The following is a 20,956-nucleotide window of genomic DNA, read 5'->3' on the forward strand; positions in this document are numbered from 1 at the left end:
GGGGAGGGCGTGGTTTTCAGTTCTGTCCGTTGCAACCCATGTCAAAAGGCAAATACTAAAGAGGATGAGGCTGGTGAGCAGCCTGCTCTCCGCTGGCTGCTGGCTGCCTCAGAAACAAGTGCTATACCTGTCCATGTTCACTGACTCCGCGCCTCTGGAAGGCAGCTGGGACAGGAGCTCGTGCCAGGCTGGGCTCCTCGGATCTCAGCTGATTCCACTTTGCTACTTCCAACCTGAGAGACTGGGACGAACATTAAATATCTTTGGACATGGTCTCATTAAGTTGCTGGAAGGTGGCATGGGCAGTGGTAGGTGTTTTTCTGCTGTTCAAGCCAACCTTACCACAGTGCGTGTCTGTGACTGCTTTTGCCTTCGACCCCAGGGCGTTCATCTGCAGTTACTTAGATCAGTGCCATTACCATCACCTGATGTCAGGGTGTTGTGCATTTGGGTGTTTAGTTAGACTCGCTGGCATAGTCTGTTCCTCTCTTTCTTTCTTTCTTTCTTTGAAGACAGTTTCGTGCATCCCAGGAGGTTGGCTCTGAACTTGCTGTGTGGCTGAGTACTTTGTCTATTTTGGATAAAAGACCTTTATTGCCTGTGTATTTCACAAAATAGATTCTTAAAGTCTTCCTTATCATTTTACATTGCCAACTTCTACACAGAAGCGTTGCGTTTTTAGTATACTAACTTACTGTTTTTTCCTTCATAGTTTATGACCTGACATTATTTTCTTATTTGGTTTTTTTTGGAAAGTGGTTTCAGGTAGCCTAGGCTGGCCAGGATTTGCGGTGTAGCTGCAGACGGCCCTGCCTTCTGAGCCTCCCGCCTCCATCTCCCTGTGCCTGTAGTGCAGCGAGTGCCTGCTCACCAGGCTGGCCGTCTGTCCCGTTGTCAGTGTCACAGGGCTGTCCTTAAGCACACTTCCTGAAAGGTGCTCGTGCCCCTCTGAATAGATCCAAATGACTGCATCCTCCTGCGGTGTCTCTTTAAACTACACAGGGCATTTCCAAGGCAAGCATGCTAAGAATCAGTAGTGTCCACTGAAGCTATGCTCCAGTGCTTTTTCATAATCTGAAAAGTGTCTGACAATAGCTTCATAAACTCTGCTTGACAACATTGCTGTGTAGATGGGGCACACACATGCCAGCACCCTGCTGGCACTGCCACCAGCATACCCAGAAGAGATTAATGTGTTCACTCACCACCCTGAGCACCTGCCAGGGGTCAAACATAACAATAAGGTCTTCCCTGTCAACCTCCAGAGAGCTCCCAGTCTGGTGTGATAAACTGTGTGGTCCCTAAGCTCATTGCTGGGATAGAAGCCATTCAGTGTGGTGTGAGGAAAGAAGCAGGCGGTTGGCTCTAACCAAATTGTGGCTCTTTTCTATGGCAGCTTACCCAGCCATGGCACTGTTTGTGGAAGCGGAGCGAAATGGTGAAGGGCAGCGCATTATATGCGAGCTGGATGGATTCTACCCAGAAACCTTTGCCATCAAGTGGGGGAGATGTACCCTGAAGGATCCCCACTTCCGAGTGATTACTGACGGCATCGTCACTGGTCCCACGGTGAAGAATGAGGATGGCACCTTCAGTGTTACCAGTTCTTTGGCCCTGAAGCCAGCTCTGCAAGACCGTGGGACTATCTACCACTGTGTGGTGTCACACAGATCCTTGCTTGTCCCCAAGAAGCTCAATCTCACACTGCCCGAGAAAGGTAAGCATCCTCCTGCTCCCACACACACACTTGAGGACACGTGACTGGATGCTTGGGCTTTTGAGAAGTCTAGGATCTTTGCTGGGGAAGGATAGGAAATTTGGGGCTTCTAGTTCAGCTCGGACCCCAGAGTCAGCAGTCCAGATTTAGGTCCTGTGCTGATGGCCCAGAAGTAGATGGGGAGCGGGGAGGATAGTGCCATCAGGGCTGTTTGTCAGCTCAGAACAGCCTAAGAATCTGGATGTTCCTGTGACAGGGAGTGGGCAGCTTGCCAGCTCCTTGGAGACCAGGGCCAGCATCATCCTCTGAGGATAAGAGACTGTCAGGGACCAGGGAGCAGCTGCACCAGCCCACTTTCTAGTCCCTTTATAGGTCCCTCAGTCAGTAGTCTGTGAGGTGTGTATCAAGATGAGGAGTCCATGGAAGGACGTGATGATAGTTAAGGCTTCCTACGAAGCACCAGAGTCTTAGGCTAGCACACCCACTGCAGTTATGAGCTCATCCTGGTAGGGCGAGGGATTTGAGCTCGTATCTGGGCTGCCCTGATTGTGGCTCTAGTGTTTTGTGGAGATGACCCTGCTGATCAAACATCTCTTCTTAACTGAAAGGAATACAGAAGGTAAGGATCAAATAGGGCCGTGTGTGTGTGTGTGTGTGTGTGTGTGTGTGTGTGTGACAGAGAGAGAGAGAGAGAGAGAGAGAGAGAGAGAGAGAGAGAGAGAGAGAGATGTGGCTGTGCCGGGTGAGCTGTGGGAGATGGCACTGTGCCTAGAGTAAGGACTAGAAGCATGTACGCATGTAACTTAAATATGCTGTGTGTTTCTAATATGCATTTTTGTTTGGGTGGATGTGATTGAATATGATGTAGTCTAGAACCCATAAAGTTGTGTGTGACATATAATGTGTGATATTACTTAGACCTTATTTTGTCTCTCGCATACGCCTTTCTCTCCTTCAATTCCCCTTCTCTCTCTTTCTTCCCTCCCTCCATGCCTTCTTTCTCCTTTCCTTTAAAGTTTGTATGTAGGTGTGTGGGGGCATGCAACATGGTGCACGTGTGGGCAGCAGAGAACAACTCTGAAGTCAGTTCTCTCCTTAAGTGGAAGCAATGATGCAACTCAATTACCTTAACGCACTGAGTCGTCTCAGACCCTCCGTTCAGGCTCACCTTGAATTTGCTATGAAGTCTAGGATGATCTTGAACCGTTGATCTTCCAGCTTCTACTTCCAGAAGGCTAGAATTATAGGTCTGTGTCACTACACCCAGCTTAATGCAGTGCTGGGCCTTGAGCCCAGGGCTTGGTGCTTGCGGGACAGACACTCCACAGTGGGGCGACATCTCCACATCTCCACTCCCTTCCTTTATTTATGTTTGAAACAAGGTTTCGGTTTTTAGCTCAATTGCCTTGAACTCCCGAACTCCCTAAGGCTGGGCTTTCAGGTGTGTACCACCGAGCCCGCCATCAGACCGTACTTTGCTGTGCTAAATACACAGATGTCCAGATGTACGTTTTAGGAATGGTGGCACAGAGGCCTGGTGGCTGATCTCCGATGAGAACTGGCACCAGCCACACAGATTTTAGCACCAGTCCTGTGTAGTCTTGGGTCCAGTAAGTTTTTGTGTGTGTGTGTTTGTATTTGTAACTATTTCTGTTGCTGTCAGAAAATGCCCCAACAAAGGCAGCTCAACGAAGAAAGGGCTTCTTCTTGGCTTCCCATTCAAGGGTAAGTCTGTCAAGGCAGGGAAATGATGGCAGCAGGTACTTGAGGCAGGTGGCCGCAGTGTGAAGTCAGGACACAGAAGGCACTGAGCGTCAAGGACCCCAACTTATTGAGCAATGTTAGGCACAGTTAAGTGTGTCCTCCTTCCTCAGTTAACCTAACGTAGATAATCCTGCACAGATGTGCACAGAGGGTTGGTATGAGTCTCGGTCCTATCAAGCTGACAGTAGTGACAAGCCTAACATCCTCCCTCTCTTTCTCTCTCTCTCTCTCTTCAGGGTCTGTGGAGATATATGTTACTATTGTTTCTCCCAGTGTTCTGCTGGGTTTAGTGCTAGCTTTTTGGCTCTGGAGATGGTAAGTACCTTGAGACAAAGCACAGGCCCGTGTCTAGAACTTGGCTTCAGGGATTTGTGATAATAGTCACCAGACAGTGTCAGGAGCTCTGGGGATGGGTACTGGGGCTTCTGTGTCGTTTTCTGATGTTGCTTTAGGAAAAAGTTTTCCCATCTGGTCTCTTCTCCGTGACTCTGTAGAAGGACTGTGGAGCCTCTGCCTGTCCATGGGATACAACTTGCACTGGGAATCGCATCTGACCCTATTGTTGAGACCAGGGCTTTGAACTATGAATGGACTGTAGTGTCCTGCCACACACCAAGTCATAAACAGAGGGAGTCAGTGACCTTGGTGCTCACATTTTGTTAACACCTTCGTGGGCTAACTGACTACAAGTTTTCAGTGGGGGACCAAGAATTTCTAAGTCCCCATTAGATATTCTAAATTAAATTTCTGATCCAAACAAAGAGAATAGTGCAGTTGCTTTAGAGGATCAGGACCCAGTGCAAACGTGTTGGTTAGAAGGGTCTAGGTTGTCAAGTGTATCAGCATCATTTATGGGCCTGCCGAGGTACCATCTGCATGGCTGATGCTTCTCATTGCACTGCATTCAGAGAACTGGGATAGTCAGAGAAGAAGATAAGGACTGCTGGGCTGCAGAGATGCTCGGCGGGTAAGCGCACTTGATGCTCGTATAGGGCCTGGGTTTTCATTTCCCAGCACCTACATGGTGACTCCTAACTCCTTGGGAACATCTGCTCATCTCCACAGGATCATGTACACATACGGTGAACAGAAACTCATGTAGGCCACACACAAACACACACAAACACACAGAAACAAGTCTGTTTTTAAAAGACGAAGAAAAGAAAGGCTGCTGACCCAACACAGGCCAACTGTTTTCTGGGGCTTACTTTCCTGGCTAGGCCTGAGCCAATGGGAAACCTGCTCATAAGGTTTTATGGAAGGGTTTCTTGTGACGCTGATTGCTGTCTTTTGTTCTTGCCTTTCTCTAGCTGCTATGCAGGGGCTGCTACCACTTAGCAGGAACCCTTGAGTGAAAAGGGCACAAAGCCCGTGACTTGGCCTGAATCTCGCATCCATTTCTTCTGTCTTTACCTCATCCTTCAGTGTCCTTCGCAAGTGGACCGCTCCTTGATGTGGAGTCCAGCCGTTTGACATGCTGTCAGCTAAGAAAATTTAAGCTGTAATTTTTAAAGATCAATTTTTAGGATTGTTTTCTATGTGAGATTCTTAATCATGAAAACACAGTATGGCAAAACTTCCAATGAAAGCAGTCTGCAAGGGACATTTCTAGCTCTAAGTGTCTACTAAGATAAATATCTTGACGATAGGGCCTTGGAAAAACAAGCTCAAGCCAAACCTCAAATCTACAGTTGGAAGGAATTAAAATTAAGGCAGAGATTAATCAAATGGAAATGGAAAAGTATGTTAATGACTCCAGAGAGTCCTTTTGTATCAAATCCTTACTCGGGCTACTGGCAGAAAGCCAAGCCCCACCTTAATAAGATCAGAGATGAGAAAGGAGCCATCCAGAAGCTCAGGGAGTCCAGGACATTCTTTAAAAACAGGCATTCCGCTAAACTAGAACATTTTTAAAGTATTGGATGAATGACTTGGTATATATGGTCTTCCAGAGTTAACCCCAGATGAGATAAATAATTTAAACAGATCTGTTAGGAGAAGTGAGATTATGTAATGATAATAACAGTAAGAGCAACAATGTCTTCAAACAAAGTAGTGTTCATCTCTGTCCAAACCATACATGGTTCTCTGGACAGCAGAAAAATATACATGCTTCTAACAAATCTGTAGTTCTTGCTAGGACTCAAAGGTATGAGTCTATTCCTTCTGTTTACAGATGCCCGTTATCTGTTCTTTTTCTACAATATGGGTTTTTAAGTAAATAAATTTAAACTTCTATTGCTAGTTTAAACTTATCTCAATAGGCTTCCACTTAGCTGGCAGATGAATCTAGGCATCAGTGCTGACCACAGCCTGCTCTGAATAACTGTGAACCCTGAACTTGCTGAAAGCTGATGTGAACCAGTCCAGCTGATGTGAACACTCCCTGTTCCTTCAATAGTCTGATGAGTGTCCCATTGCCTAAATGCTCCCCCTTGTGGCCAGCCTTTCAACCTGCTTGGGCCTGGATAACAACGCCCCAATGTCAGCTTGAAGCAGTTGTGGAAAGGAACACATCGTCCCATACCCACTGACCAAAGTAGGTTGAAAGGCTGAGACAAGGGGGACCTTCCTGGCATGGGGGACGAGATAACTACCTATAGTGTCTGTTAATACACTAGGTCCAGAGTTGTCAGTTAATGGATTTATTAATTTAAGTAGTTCCCTGCCTCCTTAAAACCAGGGGCAAGCAGGACCAAAGATTGGGTCCTGTCTTTGGTGCTTGTGAATATGAACAGGTCACCCAAAGCAAGTTCTTTACTTCCAACCATTATCACCTACCAGAGTAGGACTCAGCCATCGATAAATTTAATAGAGGCCTGAGTCTCAGTAGTTTACCCTGAAGCAATACCTGGTTGCAGGAAGGACCATAAACTGAGACTACCTGGGCACCATCCAAAGCAAATGCCTAACATTCCAACTGCTGTAGATAGGACCACCTGCCAGCACACATTCACCAGGACATCCCTAGACAAATGTGAGCCAATCAAGTGTCCTGAACCTCAGAAACCTCTCACCCCCACCTTTATTACTATAAAACCCTATTCTAACTGAGCTCGGGGCTCTCTGTTTATTCCAATACGTTGGACATGCAGAGAGACCAAGTATTAAAATAAAGGCTCTTCGCAAAAAAAAAAGTGTTCAAGCCCTGACATCACCAGTCAAAGCTACCAAAGGTTCAATAAAGCACTAACACCAGCCTTCTGAACATAGGAAAGAAAAGACCATCAAACTCTCTTAGAAAGTCAGCATTAGCATCATATCAAAACTAGATGAAGACATACCAAGAAAGGAAGTGGGTTTTTTTTTTTAACATTTATTAATTTATTTATTTATTGCATGTGTGTGAGCTTGCCCATGGGTGTGGAGGTCAGAAAAGAAAATTACTGTGTTTTCACTAAACTCAGGTAGGAGACAAGGATGTCCACTTTCTCTGCTCTTATTCAATATACTTCTTGGAATCTTAGCTAGGGCAGTATGATAAGAGAAGAAAACAGCTATTTATACCTATCTATTTGTCTATCATCTGTCTGTCTGTTGGTCTGTCTGTCTGTAATCAAGGCAAACAGAAGGAATATCAGGTCCAGTAAGATGGCTTAGTCTGGGCACTTGAGTTCCATTCCCAGAATACAAGTGAAGGCGGAAGGAGAGAGCCAACTTTGTATCGTTGCCCTTTGACCTCCACACCCTCCCATGGCATGCCCTTCCCCCTCACACGCATACACAGTAAAACAGGAATGTGGATCATAGATAGGAAGGAAACCCCAAGGTCTCCTTACGTGCAAGTGAGACGAGAGACCCCCAACAATCCCACCAGTGTACTGCATATGTTGATGGTTTTAAAGTGACATATTTGTAAGAAAGTTTTTTAAAGTGTTTTTTAGTGTCTTTGACTAGGAATTTGTAAAGCTGTGTATATGAACTTGATGTATTATTCAAAAGTTTACAAAGCCAAGTGATCCATGGTTTCTCTCTTTTATATGAAATATATTGTGACCAAGGAAAGACTTCACAAGCACAGTCCTGCTACTTGAAGTCCGTATCTGCCTGTTTGCCTTGAAATGCGTGTTTTGTTGTCATATGTATGAGATGCACATGCACTGCAGAGAAATGGTCTGTGGAGACGGTGCTAAAATCCTGAGAGGCCTTATAATGTCGTCCTACTGAACAAAACGCCTTAAGTTATTCTTCACTAATAGATGATGAATTCGTAGAGAAGAGGTCTCTGTGCATTGACGATGATCAGTGCTAGCTCCTTTGTATGCTAAAGACATTTGTGCTTCTGATGTGTTACATAAGCCTTCTAAGATTCAAAGCTTAGGGGAACAGGAAGCTAATGTCCTCCAAACTAGAACTGTTACTGGTGCTATATGAGGCAGGATAGGAAATCGGGGGAGAGAATGGGGAGAGGATGGAGCCCCCTGCTGGGGAGTCTGGTTGGAGCCTCTCACCAGCTTAAAAAAGTTTCAGCCATAATTCACATTTATGAATCGTGTGACTGTGGTCAACAATAGGAACATTTATGTGAAGGGTGTTAAAATAGCAGATACCAGCCCTGCGCGTCCAGGACCCTAGGGAAGGTCTCCCTCCTCCCCCATGTGTTCTCGGGAACCTCCTAGGTAAGAAGAGCTTTGTTTACAGTGGGGGTGTGCTAACTACCTGTATTTCTACAACCTAGACTTGTTCCCCTGCCAGGTGCACTTCAGGGACCACCTTTTAGAGACGTGACTTCCAAAGTCCTTCTGTGTCTAATCCAGACATGGCATTGCATACCTTTAATCTAGCACTGGGAGTAAGAGCTTTGTGAGTTTGAGGCCAGCTTGATCCACATAGTGGGTTCGAGGCCAGCCAGGGCTACACAATGAGACACTGCCTCAAACAAGTAAGAGAAATAGTAAATTCTGTGTATTAGCATTGTAAAGACTATGAAGGAAGGTTGTTCTCTGGGAAACACATGACCTCAGGGCACTTTTTTTAGTTTTTCTCAAGTGCCTTTTTTTCAGTCCTTGTGTTTCAATGTGTAGTAAAATCTCTTTGTAATAAACTCCAAATATTCTCCTCGATGGTTTGTTTTGTAATTCTTTTCTTCAGTGAGTCAGAAGCTGAATTTTCTGTGACAACATTAAGAATCCAGCTGTACCTGAGTCAAGGTCTCCAAAAGATTGAAGAACTCTAGCCGCAGGAGGCAGTTCTGAGCTGTCTCCACGCCAATGGCTGCAGCACCTTTTCTGGGCCTGGGTTGGATTGTTTGAAACACTGTGGGTTAATTCCTCCGGACCTGCATGCTACTTTGGTTTCTTTGTTTCTTCTGTTTTCTGTCAAGACCCACATGGTGTTTAATAAGTACCCTGACTCCAGAAAAAAACAATCCTCAGAGCCAGCCACTCTGTTCCTGGGTCAAAGTGGGTGCTAGGCAGCCTTCCTGGGGCATCATTATGAGGCTGGCTCTCCAGATGTGGCAAGCCTCTGTCCTAGGTAGGGATTCTGCTGCTGTGAGGGAACACCACCACCAAAGCAACTCAGGGAGGAGAGGGTTTATTTGGCTTGCACTTCCATGTCACTGTTCATCATTGAAGGAAATCAGGACGGGAACTCACATAGGGCAGGAATGTGGAGGCCATGGAGGAGTGCTGCTCACTGGCTTGCTCCGTCTGCTTTCTTATAGAACCCAGGATCACCAGTCCAGGGATGGCCCCACCCTTCATGGACTAGGCCCTCTTCCATCAATCACTAATTAAGAAAACGTCCTATAGGCTTGCCTATAGCCTGATCTTAGAGAGGAATTTTCTTTTTCTTTTCTTTTTTTTTAATTTTAAAAATTGTATAAGGCCAGATTATGAGGGCGTTATGAGACTGGGTGATCTGTCAAGAAATTTCAGTGACAAAGAGCAATGATCTAAAAAAACTTTTCATTTTGCATTTGGTATAACTATCTGCTAGTAATGTAACCATTTAGTTAACTACCTGTTAACTACCCAGAGAAATCAGACTTAACTCTCCAAACGAGGTAACAAAAGTGGATATGGGAGCAGGGAAGTATATATCTTAATTAAGGGAGCCATTTGAGAGTTGGCAAGAGACTGGACTCTAGAGGGGTTCCCAGGTGTCCAAGGAGATGTCCCCAGCTTGTTCCTTGAGCAGCAGAGTAGAGGGCGCCTGAACTGGCCTTGTCCCATAGCCACACTGATGAATATCTTGCATATCACCATAGAACCTTCATCTGGCAATGGATGGAGATAGAGACAGAGACCCACATTGAAGCACTGGACTGAGCTCCCAAGGTCCAAATGAGGAGCAGAAGGAGGCAGAACATGAGCAAGGAAGTCAGGGCCGCGAGGGGTGCGCCCATCCACTGTGACGGTGGGGTCGATCTAATGGGAACTCACCAAGGCCAGCTGGACTGGGATGGATGGAGCATGTGATCAAACCGGACTCTCTAAATGTGACTGACAATGAGAGCTGACTGAGAAGCCAAGGACAATGGCACTGGGTTTTGATCCTATTCTATGTACTGGCTTTGTGGGAACCTAGTCTGTTTGAATCCTCAACTTCCTAGACCTGGATGGAGGAGGGAGGACATTGGACTTCCCACAGGGCAGGGAACCCTGACTGCTCTTTGGACTGGAGAGGGAGGGGGAGGGAGGAAGGGAAATGGGAGGAGGGAAGGAGGTGAAAATTTGTAATAACAATAATAAAAATAAAATGCAGTAACTTTTTATTAAACCACAGGTACTTAGCTGAAATTAAGACATGGGTTGTTAGTATCCAGTCACACCTTAGCCCTGAGTCTTGGGAACCCGGCACAGTGCATGACCCTGCTGCCCATGGTAAGCAGTGTGCTGACTGTACGCAGGTGCAAAGGTCCCTTTACGGGACAAACTCCGCCGACGCCTGATCTTTACGTTGCTCTTCTGAAGAGCCAATTAGGCCTTTGTCTTTCTCTCTCTCCCCCTTCTCTCAGTCTCTCTCCCTTCCCTCCCTTTTACTCTCCTCTCAATAAACTCCACACTCAAACTCTATCTGCATGGCATATTTGTCTCCTGCCCACATGGTGCTTACCTGCCATGGGACCTGCCAGGGTCCCTCTCACACCATAAATCATAACACAGGTCACTCTAGAAAGCAGACTATGAGAACAGTATGACTACTGCATCACTGAAGGCCGATGCGCCGTGACCGAACACCCTGTAGGTGTGCTTTGTGTGTCTTGTTCTTTGAAATTCTATTTACTTAGGAGGAGGACAACTGACAGTTTACCGTTGACACAGACCTCCTGAGAGATATTCTGAGCGATGTGCTAAATGCTGAGATTAGGGAAACCCTACCAAGGCCACAGAGGCACGCGCACCCTTTCAACACAGCATCTGCCATCGTCAATGTCAGCTTGCAGCTTCTCTTCACTTCCACAGAAGTCAGCCACAGCTTTGTGTAACCAGTGACTCCGTATGAATTGAATTCTCTCCAGCACTTCTAATGGAATCCGTTCTCTAGAAATGCCGTAAAATCCACGGCCAACCTGGCGTAACTCACATCTCAGTCGTGACCAGGAAAATGAGCATCTTGATGGTCTCCAGCACTCCTCACGCTGTGCTCAGGTACAAAGTCAGAGTAGCTTCTGTGCACAGTCCAGGGTAGTGGCACAACCTTTGTGTTCCCCTGGCTTCCACCACGCCGATGGTGCTCACTGGTAGCAGAGAGCCATTTCCTGTTGTGTTAGTCTGCAGCAGAATTCTGTGGAGGTGCTCTCCCGCCACTGGCAGAGGATCAGAGGATGAGGGAGGAGACGTTGCACCCCAAGCTTGCTGGGAGTCATTATCACAGTGGGTTGAAGCAGTCTGCACACTGAGATCATCAGGCTCCCTTGTGCTTGCTGTCCTCGGTAGGTAATCTCGGCAGCACCGCTTGCTGGCCTTCTGTCAACGGAGGCCGACCTTCTCGTTTTTTTAGTTTTGTAGTCTGATACTGTCTTTTCCGTTACATCTAAATCGTGATCCTGGTCAGATAAATCTTGATTGATGGAAACTCTTTTGAACAGGTCCTCAGAAGCAGAAGAAGGTATAGTCCTCCACAATGCCTTTCTGTAAGGGTCTTCAGGCTTTTGGATGATCCAAAGACAAAGGCTTGTTCTTGCTCCATGTCCTGGTCTTCATCTTCCATGACCACTGGAGTTAATTTATTCTTAAAATCTAATCTGATTATCTTGGGCCAGAAAAATAAGCTGATTTTGGTCTCTCCTTCAAAAACAAGGACTCCTGTTGGGGTTAGTTCCAAGCCATAGTCATTCCCATCTCTAGCCTTAACCACATGTGTATCAACTTGATACACTTCTAGCTGTTGACTTTATTCAGATCATTGGTTTCAGTTTGTGCTGGTGTCTGACCTCTGTATCCCTCCCATTTCTCAAAAAGTAGCCAGTTCCACCTCTTCAGTCCTGAACTCAGAGGTGAGTCCAGGACTGTGTCCCATACATTCATCATTACCAAGTTCAGCTTGCAGGTCATAAGCTGCCAGCCAAACTGCTGTATCAAAGGGAGACTAATTTCCCACTGAAAATATCTTGTTTTAACTGAATAACAATTAAATACCAGTTAGCTCTTAATGAAGATTATTTGGTTCCAAGAAATAAAACTTAAAGATGAAGACAATAGGGTGAACCAATTTTTGCTTGCTTTTTGTACCATCCAACCAATGTGCTACTTGGGCTGAATCCATGAACCTCACACCAAAATAGTCACTTTCCATCGATTCAGGTGATACATAATTTGACCCAACAGCTCTTTCCCTTTGGCCTTTTTTTTTGTCAAGTCCACACTAGGCAGAAGAGACACCCTGCATGTGATGATGGACTTGGCATCTCCAGCGGCAAGAGTGTAGGTGCAGTGCACTGTGCCTCTCAGAGTCGCTTCTCGGTGTATTTGCACATAGGCTGGTAGCCAGGAAGCTCAGCTCTGCCACTATACTGGGGGGGTGGGGGAGGTGAAGACCATGTAGCAACAGAATGGCTGGCATTTGACACCTGGGAGAGATGCCCAGCTGGCTTGAGGGGAGGACGGATCTCAAGAGACACAGAATCCCCTGGAGGCACTTTCTTAATTGAGGTTCCTTCCTTTCCAATGACTTTAGCTAGTGACAAGCTGACACAAGACTGTTCAGCACTGCCTTTGTCTTACCTTCAAGAGAATTGTCCAGGTGAGGCTCCACCGAGGTGAAGCAAGCCTTCATTGACCCAGAACTCTGAATCTCACAAAGCAGCAATGTACCCATTCGCAAATATCCAGTCCTGTGAATTCCCAAACTTAAAGACCCAGAAGGCAAGAGGCACAGATTTTTTCTGCAGGATGTCTTCACAGTGTTGCTTCCCTTGCTACGCGGAAGGCTTTCAGCTCGCTACACTCGGCTTCCCAGTTATTGGTGTTCACAAGGCACTGGAGTCTTTCCAGACCGTTTGTGTCTATGCCACTCTCTTGCTTTCCGCTAGGCGTTTCAGTCCCCCCACATCTTACATTAAAGTCTTCTTGTGAGTTGCGTTTGTGCAACGTGAGAGACAGAGATGGGGACGCTCCTTTCTTCTCATACGGATATCCAGTTTCCCCACATCGTGTGTTGCAGAGACTGTCTTTTCTTCTGCATATATTTGTGGTGCCTTGTTGAGAATCAGGTACTATGGGTGTGTGGGTTTTTTTTTTTCCGGGCCCTCTCTCCTGTTCCATCTCAGTGTGCCAATAGCGTGCTGGCTTTGTTACTACGGCTGTACAGTGCAATGTAAAATCAGATATTATGTCTCCCCTGGGATTTCTCTTTTGCTCAGGATTGTTTTGGCTTTTCTGGGTCTTTAGTACTTCCTTATGAATTTCAGGAGAATTTTTTTTCTAAGAAATACTTATTTTATTGAGCCTCTGTTAGGTTTGCTTGTTACATAGCAAAAACTGACTGATACAGTTCTCAGGAAGCTGACTGTTACCAATAGCAATGTGATAGAGGCACGCGAAGCTGCAAGGTCCCTGCTGAGAGAGTGTCTGCCCTGGGTACTGGAGTCAGCTGACATCCTTCCAAGGAGCCGGGCAGAATTTTAGCTAATATTCTCTTTCTGGATAGCTCCAGCCTGACTGAGCACAACAGGAGGTCCCTGTTGGGGCAGTGTCTCTCTCCAAGAGATTGAGGCTCTTCCTACTCAACCTCTCCTGGTTCCTTCCTCCTCTCCATTCACCAGCCTGTACCATGAGCCGAAAGCCTCCCTCCCGCTTGCTCTGCTCTGTATCTTCCAAAGAATCACCCCTGAAGCACTTGCACTTCTGACTCTACCTCTGTGGCTGCTTCACCGAGGCCCCAGTGACACAGCAAAGACTGAAGGACTCCACAAAAGACTCGGCTCGTTCCTGACTGCCTCAAGGTGGACAGTGGTAGTTTTTATCCGAAGATGGTGGAGAACAGATTCTTAGCTGATTTCAAATCTCTCTCTGGGTGGCCTTTCTCGATGACCCATAATAGGCCATGAAGGCACACTGCAGAGTAAGGGATTCTACAGTAAGATGATTTGCATGCTACCCCCAAGACAGATGGGAAACTACGGGCATAGCAGGAAGTGGACCCCAAGCAAACTGTCCTAATAGTGTGTGGTGTTTGTTTCTCTCTTAGTTCCCATGAAATACCTCACCTCCTCCTCCAGTTATAATGTCATCTGACCAAATGGAGACAAAGAGCAGGCAGGTAGAGCTCCCCCGATTCTGGTTGGCTCTGACTGCAGGACAAGGGTCTGGGAGTTCGAGGCGCGCTTGCATTGCAGCAAGTGAGATGGCTTCAGGGTGGGGAGGCTCAGAGCTAACACAAGAGAGTGAACCTTGTGCCAGCGGTGGAAGAGAGCTGCTGGTGCTGACCTGTACAGGCCGAGCCTTGAGTGGGCCGTGGGGCGCAGATGCACTTGAGTCCCGTGGTCTCTGGGAGGTGCTGAGTCAGGCAGCACTTCAGAGGAAAAGAGTTTATTGGGGGGGGGGGGTTATTAATGCCGTAGGCAGACAGACGGCCTGGTGAGGAGGAAGAGACGAAGTGGAACTCCTCTCTCTTATTTCTGAGAAACGAACAAGGTCCCATGTCACGTAAGTAGCCCATAGGATGTAGGTGCAGGCTATTTGTCCCTGGCTGCTGTGTGGTTGAGGAAGGATTTATTTAATGTGTGTCCTTCATATACGATGGTCACCACAGCCCTCAGCTTCCTTTGAGGCATTGGTGGCACTTGTCAGAGCTCTGAGGCAGTGAGGATGACGGAGGCACATGCTATCTATGACAGCACGGAGGCTGAAATGGGCGGGGCCTGACTCAGGATCTAACATTCGGTTCGTTACCACCAGGACCTAGAAAGAATCAAGGTGAGGTGACAGACAGATCACACCCTGGACTCACATCACTTCAGAACTGGGCCTGCCAAGAGTGGGGGGAGAATGGAGCATAGTCGGACCCCATTTCCCTTCCTGTGAGCGTATGCAGTGCCCCAGGAACCATTTCCCTTCCTGTGAGCGTATGCAGTGCCCCAGGAACCATTTCCCTTCCTGTGAGCGTATGCAGTGCCCCAGGCAGGTGGGCCCGGGAGAGAGGCTGCCAGTCTAGATCCCTGCCCTGGTCTCTGGCTCTGCTCTTACTGTTCTTCCTCTCCCGCTCTCCTTTGGAGCAGGAATAGACCTGTCGTTCTTCAGACCCACAGCAGTCTGGGGATGTGAGGACATGGCGGACATGGCGGATGTGCAGAATTCCCGTCGTCTTTCTCAGTCACCTGCATTCATTGATAACTCAAGCTGTACGATTTTAAGACTTTGGAAGGGGACACTGAGACCTGTGGGGAGACAGGGATGCCTCCCCCTGGTGACAAGAAGCTGCCCACGGAAGATGTCAGGAAGGAACCCAGATGAATGACAAATCTGTAAAGAGGCCACCTGCAGGGGGAGAGAGGGTGCTCTGTAAGCTTGGGTGTCATCTCAGAAGGGACGCCCCCTGGAGATGCCCATCCCCAGGTGTCAGACACGAATGGGTTTCCAGTTTACCTTGCCTGTTCATTGCCAGACCAACAAACAGTCCCTGAGGAGAAGAGAGCAGCGTGGCTCTCCGTCCCTGTACAACTCAGACCTCATGCTCTGGAAATGGCACTGGCATGCTGAGCTGGGGACCGAGCGCTGCTGTGTGTCCCGCCCCAGGCTGCACTATCGCTGCTTGACTTCTCACACAGTGGACTTAAAGGCAAGAGAGATGGACGGGTGTCCGTGCAAGTGGAGCATAGGCCAGTGAGGACTCTGTGCTGGCGTGGGTTCGTTGGGCATGACTGAGACTGTCTCTTAACAGAGTGGTCCTGCTACCACTCTCAAATAAGGGAGTTCCAGGCTTCCCTGAGCACATTTCCCCTCTTATTCTTTTTTTTTTTTTTTTTTTTTTTTTTTTTTTTTTTTTTTGGTTTTTCGAGACAGGGTTTCTCTGTGGTTTTGGAGCCTGTCCTGGAACTAGCTCTTGTAGACCAGGTTGGTCTCGAACTCACAGGGATCCGCCTGCCTCTGCCTCCCAAGTGCTGGGATTAAAGGCGTGCGCCACCACTGCCCGGCTCCCCTCTTATTCTTAACTAGCAATACTGACTGGCTACCTCTTCAAGAATTGAATTTTCTGGTTTCTCTCTGAACTAAACTTTCAGGCTTGGGATCTCCGATAGTGGAAATCAATTCCAGCAGTCCATATTTTCTGGTTTTGTGTAGGTCTTCTCTGCAGCCAGCAGGTGGCACCATAACCTCATTTCTACAGGCTTCAGGCTGTCTTATCAGGGAGATGGAAGGAAGGTTATTTGGAAGGGCCACCTAGGCTGCTGCTATTCAGCAGATTTTGCAAGTGACTCTAGCTCCTCCCTGTGGCTTTAGGCATAACTAGAGTCCCAGGCGGAGGGGGCTTTTTTTTTTTTTTAACCCTTTCTCTCTAAACTGGAAAAAGCTAGTTCTGCTAAGGTGGAATCAGCACTGGGGACTGTGTGTGAAGGAAGAGGGCAAGGAGAGGATAGTTCAGAGGTCAGATTGGTAGCAGCAACTTCCTGGCTCACCCATCCCTGCCTCCGAAGTATTCCAAGGCAGCTCCTCCCTGTCTGGGGCAGCCATCTTTAGCGTGGCTCTACCTGTAGCCCTGGGTTGTGGTCATGTGCACAGCCCATCCACCCACAGTTCATTCTCTCGCTGATCATCTACTTAGTTCCAGACGCCGACGTGGCACTGACCTGGAGAGGACATACATTTAGGAATGGGGAGGAAGACCCTTAAACACAGGCAAAGAAGATGGCCCACGTCACAGAAGAGAGAAGGGATCTCTCTCCAGGGCTGGTCAAGACGAATCATTGGCCTGGGGTTTTTATTACTATCAGCAGAGGAGACCATCCTTGATGAGGAGATAGGGAGCTACAAAATATCCCACACAGTAGTGAAGATCACAACTCAACCCACTTTGGCAGCTATGGAGCAGGTGACAGGCAGGCGGACATCAGTGAGGGGGGCAGAGACAAGGACACCAGCCCTGCAGTCCAGATATGAACTGGGAGGGGCACCACGCAGGCAGAGCAATGCATCACCGAGAGGCAGTGGAAAAAAACACCTTTTTGCCATAACATACTTTTAGTGAGCTTTCCCATCACGTGGCTAGTTCAGCAGCAATCACAAGAGTTAGCATTTATTGAATACTTGTTATGAATCGGCACTTCTGAAGCATGTTACATGTGCTTTTCCACCTGCTCCGAGTCAACTCACTGAGGTAGGGACTGTTAACACGGATGAGACAACCGAGAACAGAGTCATATACGCCGGGATTCGGGATGTGAGCTGAACCCTACACTAATTAGCCCACACCTCTCTGCCCCTCCCTGGGGTACTTCCGCCCCCAGCAGAGTCTCAGGAGGGAGGCCAGGCCCTCACTTACGACGTCTGGTGGAGGTCAACCGGCTAAGGTGGCCAGACAGACTGAGCTGGTGGGAGGAGGAGCCTGAGGTGGGAGGATGAAGCCCTCCCGAGGTCAGGGAAGAAGAGCCTGCTTTCCGGGCCTCCCTGCCAGGGCCATGTCGGGTGGCAGACGCTGGCAGGGCCCTCTTTTTCCAGCAGCATGCCCTCTGCCTTACCACAAGAAAAGCCCCGAGTTCAAGCCGCAGGGGGGAGGCTTTATTGTGAATGGGGCAGTAGAGTTCTGGGCAAAGACACATGACCCTGCTCTGAGAACCCAGGCTCAGGGCCTTGCCTCGGGGAGCTCTCTTCCCTCCCCGCTGAACTTTCCAGTACTTCTTTTTCTAGCAAGTGAGATAAGCCATCCCTACCCACCGGCATCCTCCAGAAGCCGTGACTCACAGCTACCCGTGGGGAGCCAGGAGCAGAGTGTGCCTGGACTGCATCTTGTATGGCAGGCACAGGACCCTTCTCAGCACCCCACTTCCCAGCCTCTCGGGGTGGGGACAAAATGAGGCAGTAGGTGGGACACAAGATCTCCAGTCATTTCCCCCCTGCTTTGTCCCCTTCTGGCAGCAGTGTGCCCTATGGAGGGCAGCCTGGGCAACCATCCTGCCCTGCCTGTGTGGGCCCCTCAGCTCCCATGCTCTCACACTGGCCTCCTCCACTGACTGGCAGGGATTCTTCAACCATCTCTTTTACAAGGCATGAATAGGGCTGGGGCCTGGCCAGGTATTTCTTAGTGGCTACAGAGACAACAGTAGACACCCAACTTGGGGTGGCTTTCCCCCAGTTACCTGTCGTGAAGGGTCAAGAGTGGCTTTGAGACCTTAACTTTAGGAGCCCTGAACCTTCTATAGCCTCCCCAATGTTGGGCAGAAAGACAGGGGTAAAGCCCGTTCTGAGCTGGGAGGAGCAGGAACAAAAATAACCCGGTACAGGCTCCTGCTGGGGCCAGAAATAGCATAGTGACAACTGCCTTGTAACACCGTGGGCACACAGCGGCAGGGAGGCTGAGCCCAGGAGGGTCTTGTCACACAGCAGACCCTCACCTGGCCACGGGGCTCGCACCCCATCCACTCTACATACCATACTTTACTCTCCATGTGCCCACATAAGTGAGTGGGGGCCCGAGGGACTGCAATTTAGGACAGGGAATCCGGAGAGATGCTAAACTTGGGCTTGGCCTTCGCCACAGCCACACTGCGCTTGCGCAGAGGCCCCCGTGCCGAGGCGAGAGCCAGGGCATCCAGCAGACTGCGGTCCTCATCAAGTTGGCGAGCTGTGCAGAGTGGTGTGGGCACTTTAACGGTGTTACCAAATTTGGAGTAGTCCACAGAATATCGGCCGTCCTCCTCGGCCACAATGGGAACAAAGCGCTGCCCCCATAGAATCTCGTCAGCTAGGTAGGAGGTGCGGGCCTGGGTGGTAATGCCTGTAGTTTCTACCACGCCTTCCAGAATGACAATGATCTCCAGGTCTTGGTGGTGGTGCAGGTCACTAGGAGCCAGGTCGTAGAGAGGGCTGTTGGAGTCGATGACGTGGTAGATGATGAGCGGGGCCACGAGGAAGATGCTGTTGCCACCCACGCCATTCTCCATGGGGATGTCCACCTGGTGGAGAGGCACGACCTCACCCTCAGGGCTGGTGGTCTTGCGCACCACCTGCATGTGGATGGTGGCGCTGATGATCATGCTCTTTCGGAGATCTCCCACGCGAAGCATGAAGCAGAGGCGGCCATGGCGCAGGGTGATCACAGCATGCTTGCTGAAGATGAGGGTTTCTGCTCTCCGATGGGCCTGAGCCGTCTTCATGAAGATGCAGCCCAGCATGATGGCGTTGATCATTAGCCCTACGATATTCTGCACAATGAGAATAAGGATGGCCAGAGGACATTCCTCTGTCACCATGCGCCCGCCGAAACCAATAGTCACCTGGACCTCGATGGAGAAGAGAAAGGCAGATGAAAAGGAGTGGATGCTTGTGACGCAGGGCACAGTGGTGCCCTCTCCGGGGGCCAGGTCACCGTGGGAGAAGGCAATGAGCCACCAGACCATGGCGAAGAGCAGCCAGCTGCACAGGAAGGACATGGTGAATATGAGCAGCGTGTGGGGCCATTTGAGGTCCACCAGCGTGGTGAACACATCCTGCAGGAAGCGGCCCTGCTCTCTAATGTTCTTGTGGGCGACGTTGCAGTTGCCTTTCTTGGACACGAAGCGGGCCCTCCTCTCCCGAGCACGGTACCTGGGCTCTGTAGGGTCCTCTGCCAGCCGGGTCAGCACATATTCCTCAGGGATAATGCCCTTTCGGGACAGCATGGCTCCGTTGGCCCCAGGAAGGGGCTTCCCCCATGAGGGGCACTGCACCGACCTGGTCTATGGTCTCTTTGTGGGGTCCCCTCTGTGGGCTCTCTCCTCCTTGGGCTATCCTAAGCTTGTACCACCCTCTCGCCTGAAATGCCCCCAGCTAGGTCCTGCTTCTCTTTACACCAGCTTCAAATGCCGGCTCCACCTGCTCCTTGCTTACTGAACCCCCCAAACCAGCCTGCGCCTACCTGGCCCTGGATGCCCGCTAAGCTACCTACCACCACCCCTGAACCTCCCCTGAATTCCCTTTCCCTGGCCCAGCCTTTCTTCTCAAACCTCCTCAGAACTTATCACCTCCGGGTCTCCCAGTTCACCAGCCCTCACTCGATCGCCCGCTGTTCTCTGGTCTCACCCACTCTGTCCCCTCCAGACTCCAGCTTCACTTTTTGACCCAGTCTCCCCTCCAGGTGTGTCCCCCGATTTTCCACCCCATCTCTCCCCTAGCGCCCCCGCCGCTCTCCCCGATCCTCTCTAGCTCTCGTCCTCTCTGTCTCCTTGGGATCCCGCGCCCTTCGAGTCACCCCGCCACCAGCTGCGCTCGGGATCCCCTCGCCCTCCACCGCCCAGGCCCCCACTGGCTCCGTGTCGCGGCCTCCCTGCTGCCCTGCCGCCCGCCCGAGGTCTCCGCCGCTCCGTCCCCGCCCCGCCTGTCGCTGCCGCACCTGCTCCTGCTGCTCAAGCCGCGGCCACCTCCCTGCCCCCTCCCACTCCCGTGCTCACTCCCGGCCGGCTTCCCGGGCTTGTGTCTGTCTGCGAGCCGGTCTTCGGGCGCCGACCCATGCGAGGTGGGGGTGGGAGGCTGCGGGCTGGGGGCTCCCGAGAGCAAGTGCAGACTCCGCCGCCAGGGGGCGCCAGATCGGCTCCCGAGCGGAGGACTGGGACGGGCCTGGGCATAAGCCCCTCCCATAGAGGATTCTCGTCCCACCCTCGCCTGCTGCCATCCTCAGCCAGTCTATCGCGCTTTCTTCTAAAGACGTTCCTTTTGCGAAATTCTCTTAGTTTGGCTCAGTAATTCCTGGAGCCCTGACTTCTATTTTCCCCAGGCCGCAGTTGGCTCTTACCTGTCTCTCACACAGCACTTGATTCCCGGGGAAAGAAGGCAGTGAGAGTGACTGATTCAATCCTGAGGCTGGGATGAGATAAAACAATAGCCTCGGGACTCCTCA

General features: G+C 49.6%; 2 protein-coding genes and 1 pseudogene across 4 annotated transcripts in view; 1 reads left to right on the forward strand and 2 right to left on the reverse strand.

The window, feature by feature from the left end:
* Ncr3lg1 (natural killer cell cytotoxicity receptor 3 ligand 1) overlaps positions 1–10,100 on the forward strand; it is a 14,031-nt gene extending 3,931 nt beyond the window's left edge. For all 3 annotated transcript variants that reach the window (XM_075952576.1, XM_075952577.1, XM_075952578.1), the window contains 3 exons: positions 1,397–1,717; positions 3,718–3,796; positions 4,792–10,100. In XM_075952576.1, the coding sequence (XP_075808691.1) occupies positions 1,397–1,717; positions 3,718–3,796; positions 4,792–4,819 (428 nt within the window). In that variant the 3' untranslated portion in view covers positions 4,820–10,100. The remainder of the gene's footprint in view (positions 1–1,396; positions 1,718–3,717; positions 3,797–4,791) is intronic.
* A 914-nt stretch (positions 10,101–11,014) lies between these two features.
* LOC142837842 (band 4.1-like protein 5 pseudogene) lies at positions 11,015–12,240 on the reverse strand (annotated as a pseudogene).
* A 4,861-nt stretch (positions 12,241–17,101) lies between these two features.
* Kcnj11 (potassium inwardly rectifying channel subfamily J member 11) lies at positions 17,102–20,410 on the reverse strand. The gene has a single exon (XM_075953022.1). It carries the CDS (start codon positions 19,740–19,742, stop codon positions 18,570–18,572), a length of 1,173 nt encoding a protein of 390 aa, XP_075809137.1. The 5' UTR covers positions 19,743–20,410; the 3' UTR covers positions 17,102–18,569.
* Between the last annotated feature and the right edge of the window lie 546 nt (positions 20,411–20,956).

The sequence above is a fragment of the Microtus pennsylvanicus genome, chromosome 18, assembly GCF_037038515.1.
Source record: "Microtus pennsylvanicus isolate mMicPen1 chromosome 18, mMicPen1.hap1, whole genome shotgun sequence".
Taxonomy (NCBI): domain Eukaryota; kingdom Metazoa; phylum Chordata; class Mammalia; order Rodentia; family Cricetidae; genus Microtus; species Microtus pennsylvanicus.